We start from the raw sequence: 4,329 nt of genomic DNA, 5'->3' as shown, positions 1-4,329 counted from the left end.
AATCATGGCGAGGTCAAGTCATCCCTCATTACGAATCAGTCTTTATGAACAGCCATATATGTCCGCAAGCTTTTTTATTGCTAATTGAAGTTTGTACTACATTCGGGGTGTTGCATATGCAGTTAATAACAAATTGCTTGTGTTTATGCATTACACTTTCTTAATGGCGACATCAAGCCAAGGCTTTGCTAGAATCAATCTCTAGATGAATAGCACATGTGTGGACGCTTACTTCTTCCTGAAGGGATGTCAGGAGTGGCGCCCGGCACAAGCAAAAAAGAATGATCATTTAGGTAAGAACAGGTAGACAGAAATTATATACGTATCATTATTAATATGTATGTAAAACGGAACGAAAAGAACAAAAGGTTTATTCAAAGAGGACAGCAAAAATAGATAAGATTTTGAATAGAGAAATAAGTATAAACAAACAAGTGGTTATTGGTATTAATTGACATGACGAGTACACAACGGTTCGGGATCAGATTTACAGAGACAGATTATTAGTCCTGTTGAGTTTGAGACATCTTTGTGGTAGTGAGCAGAGACACAAACAATTTCGGAGGTATAATCAGAGGATAACATGGTAGATATTATTAATGTCTTAGAAGGGAGTTCCAAGGCTGAGGTAAAAATGAAACGGATGTAAAATGGGTTTTACAAAGAAAGGGAAAAAGGAGGTACATTATTTGGAACAGAGATGTAAGACAGGATACAATAGTTATGTTTGACAGTGACATGCGTGACAGGAGACAGAGATCAGGGAACGGGTGCAGCAAGCGCAATAGTCTAGTTGGGTTTCAATAATGGTCTGAGACATTTTGCATAATTATATGCAACCGAAACTTAGGCGGTTCATGAAAATAAACCGTATCATACGAGAGGTTATGTGCTATGTCGGAAATGAAATAAAAAAATCACGTTCTTCGACACTATTTAACTGGTCATATTGCTTAAATTTAAAGATAGAAAACAACAGAAAAGGAAATTTAAAATGATAAATAAAAAATGAAAAAAATGAATAAAAAAAAGTTCAAAAAAAGAGAAAAAAAAAGAGCAAGAAGATAGAAAGGAAAAAAAAAGGTAGCTTTTTTCCATTGCGTTGTTTCATGGTCATTTGATTCAATTTTACATTTGCGTGTGTACAATATCAGCTGAGCGTGTTTTGTAACGAAGTCGTGCGCTGTTGTGTTTCCACAGATAGTTCATTCTAGATGTAGATTTAGCCATATTCTTTAATAGTTTTATACATATTTTTATTATACAACTATGACAATATGAGTCAAAATAAAATCATTACAAGGGATAACAATCTTCTTAATTACCCTAATTTAAAGTGATACCTTATATAATCTAGGCTAACTTAAAATATTTTTGGCTCAGCTTCGTCCATATAACGATAGAGAAGGCGGGCTGTCCGTAGGAACTATGTTTTGTCTTGGACAAGCGTTATGGTTAGGGTCGGATCTCATCCATTTTTTCCCCATATCACGTTTTATTAGCGTCGGAAATCAGATTTTTTGTCACATATCCCGTATTATTACCGTCGGACCTCGTCTTATTTTTAGAAAAACGGATGAGGTCCGACCCTTATAAAACAGCTAGAATGCAGTCACTGGCTGAGCGAAAATCCAGTCACAAAAATGTCCTGGATTAAACTGCTACGGCTGGTGCGGGTTGTTTTACCTCGAATGGGGACAGGAAATTTGGATGGAAGGGGGACTTCCACTACCGAATTATACTGATCAAAAAACCCATAATGCAAACAAAGTCTACTAATTAAGAATGAACGTATTGGCAGTCTATAATTAACCAATCACGCAATGAATCTGTATTCTTGTATATAGCTGAAAACCATTTTACATCTATAGTCAAAAATAATATATGAATATGGAGTCCAATACGCATATCTACCATCTATGGATCAATTAAGATCCTAAAAAATAGTCGATATATAGGAATTGTGAACTCCATCATGAAAGTTTATTCGCTAGTATTCCATAATTTTAAGCCATAACATTTTGTATTATTGGTTCAGAAATTATTATTTTTGACCGGTTCCATAAGCACATTAAAAGCACTTTTTCATGTTTTAAGGGTTTTGATAATTATAAATGTAATATATATAGCGTTTTTTATTCAAAGAACATTTATCCGAATTTTCAATACTAACTCTATCGACGATGTACACTTCACTTAATATCTGCTTGAAAGATCCTTGTTGTTTAGTAAGGATACTTATGGTGACTTTTTATGTTTTGGCCGCGATAATGATAATTTATGTACTTCAATATCATTTAAGAATATCAGTTTAATCCTCTGACGTTTATATTATCCATTTGTGGGTTTAAATTTGTGTTCAACAACACACGCCTTCCGAAAACATGAGTGTAGAACTTCAAACCACATATTTTAATGATTGCAAATCGCATAAAAAATACCCAGAAGGACCCAAGCAGGAATACGCAACTGTCTTACCAGCATAATTAATGTGTTTTTGTGTTACATATAGCCCAGCATGTAGAAATTCTAAAGTCTAATTAAACTTCCAATTTTATCATTGATATACTGGCATTGATGATCTACCTTTTAGGATCTTGCTATAGGTGCCTCAATATAATTGAAGGATCCTATTCATGATTTATGTTATTTGATGTAGATTCTTACAAAGCTAATATAATTACGATAACTTTAGGAAATATTTTTTTTGCAGTATGCCGGTAGCTTTATTTTTCTTCGGAAACTTGTGAGAATAAACATCCACATGGCTTCACTATTTCAATAGACACATTCGGGCAGTCCATAGAATCTAGTAAATATCAACCAATATTAGCAGATAAGTACGAAGCGGCAGCGTACGTCATCACAATACAATAATTCCTTAAACATCACAGCCAAATATATATACCGAGAACATGCAGAATAATAACATTCGTCGCCATTAAATCACAAACAACATCTTATCTAAAGTCTTAATAAAATAAATAATCGGGTCAGCAAACCGCTAAATATCAACATCAATCAACATTACTTTTTTCTGGCCGTTACTAGAATCTCCTCCACCAAATGTTTCCTTTAGAACACTCTCAAAAACCAGGATCCACTATTTTCAGGCATGTTTCGGCTATTATCTTTAACACTGATGGAAAACAAAAATTGTTCCGTATTATTATATACTTGTCGCAGGCTGCATGCCACACATTCCAGATTCCACACAAATTAAATACGACACATGAGCAGGAAATCCGATCAAACAGAGGATAAATCATTACCCCTTTTTTTTTCTTCTTCCATAATTTTTTCAAGTTAGTTCCAAGCATACCAGTACAAACTTTTTTTTACAGAATATTACACTACGACCGACTGTCTCCAAATAAAAAGAATGCACGGAAACAATATACTAAATTAGTTGTTACATCTTGTTTTTTCTTCGTAATGCTTTAGACGTTGTGTGCTTTCTATAGGTACGAAGTAATGAAGTGTATGCATCTCCGTAAACGAACTTATGAATCAAAATGCAGTCATATTAAGATCTTAAATGTGACATAAGCAAACGGTTATAAATTATGACACTAACCATTGCCCCTTCGGCCATTAGAAGTATATATCTTGTTTACTTCCCAAACGACAGCGCCAGTATTTGATGATCCAATTTCATCGCACCAATTTGAAAAAAAGTTCTTCCACCTAATTAATATAAGCATAACAAAAACAATATCATTTAGAAACATTAATTAAGCATATCTTAAAAAATAATACCAGCAAAACGAAGACTTAATATCGCCAAGAGAAAAAACCGAATGAATCAAGAAAAAGTGAATATGTTCCTCTTGAGCGCATAATAGACACGGCAACTGCGGAGCACACTCCATTCGGGAGGAAGCAAGCTTCCACACATTTGCGGTTATTCGTAAAGAGTGATAACCGCTCATGCTTGACTTGATGTCGACTTTAAGAAAGCGAAATAATATAAAAACAGATATTTATTTTTTTGAATTTATACAGAGTTCCTACAGTGCAGTACAAACTTCAATCAGTAATAAAACAAATTCCAGACTTATGTGGCGTGATTCCCAATGGGACCTGATTTGAGGTCAACATTAAGAAAGCAAATAATAAAAGAAGATCTTTTTTTTCTGGAGCGCATAAGAAATACCAGCTGTGCAGTGCAACCTTCAGCTCGTGGCAAGCGGGCCACCAGACATAACCCGTTTCTTTTAGGGAGTGATTCCAGCGGAGTCATTACCTGATGTCGGAATTACGGAAATGAACCAAAAATATTTTTTTCTTAAGCGAACAACAGACAACGCAATGGTATCACACCTCCAG

The 4,329-nt window shown here is 34.6% G+C and overlaps 1 protein-coding gene across 1 annotated transcript; it reads right to left on the bottom strand.

Annotated features, from left to right (window-relative positions):
* Nucleotides 1–3,510: 3,510 nt before the first annotated feature.
* Nucleotides 3,511–3,932, bottom strand: EV154DRAFT_488554 (uncharacterized protein; the record flags this gene model as incomplete). Its single annotated transcript, XM_051599136.1, has 3 exons — nucleotides 3,511–3,533; nucleotides 3,578–3,687; nucleotides 3,760–3,932. The coding sequence occupies 3 exons, from the start codon at nucleotides 3,930–3,932 to the stop codon at nucleotides 3,511–3,513; spliced, it is 306 nt and encodes a 101-aa protein (XP_051450366.1).
* Between the last annotated feature and the right edge of the window lie 397 nt (nucleotides 3,933–4,329).

This window comes from Mucor mucedo (genome assembly GCF_025094135.1).
Source record: "Mucor mucedo strain NRRL 3635 chromosome Unknown EV154scaffold_257, whole genome shotgun sequence".
In the NCBI taxonomy this organism is placed as follows: Eukaryota; Fungi; Mucoromycota; class Mucoromycetes; order Mucorales; family Mucoraceae; genus Mucor; species Mucor mucedo.
The sequence above is the reverse complement of the archived record's forward strand: the minus strand, read 5'-3'. Positions and strand labels throughout refer to the sequence as shown.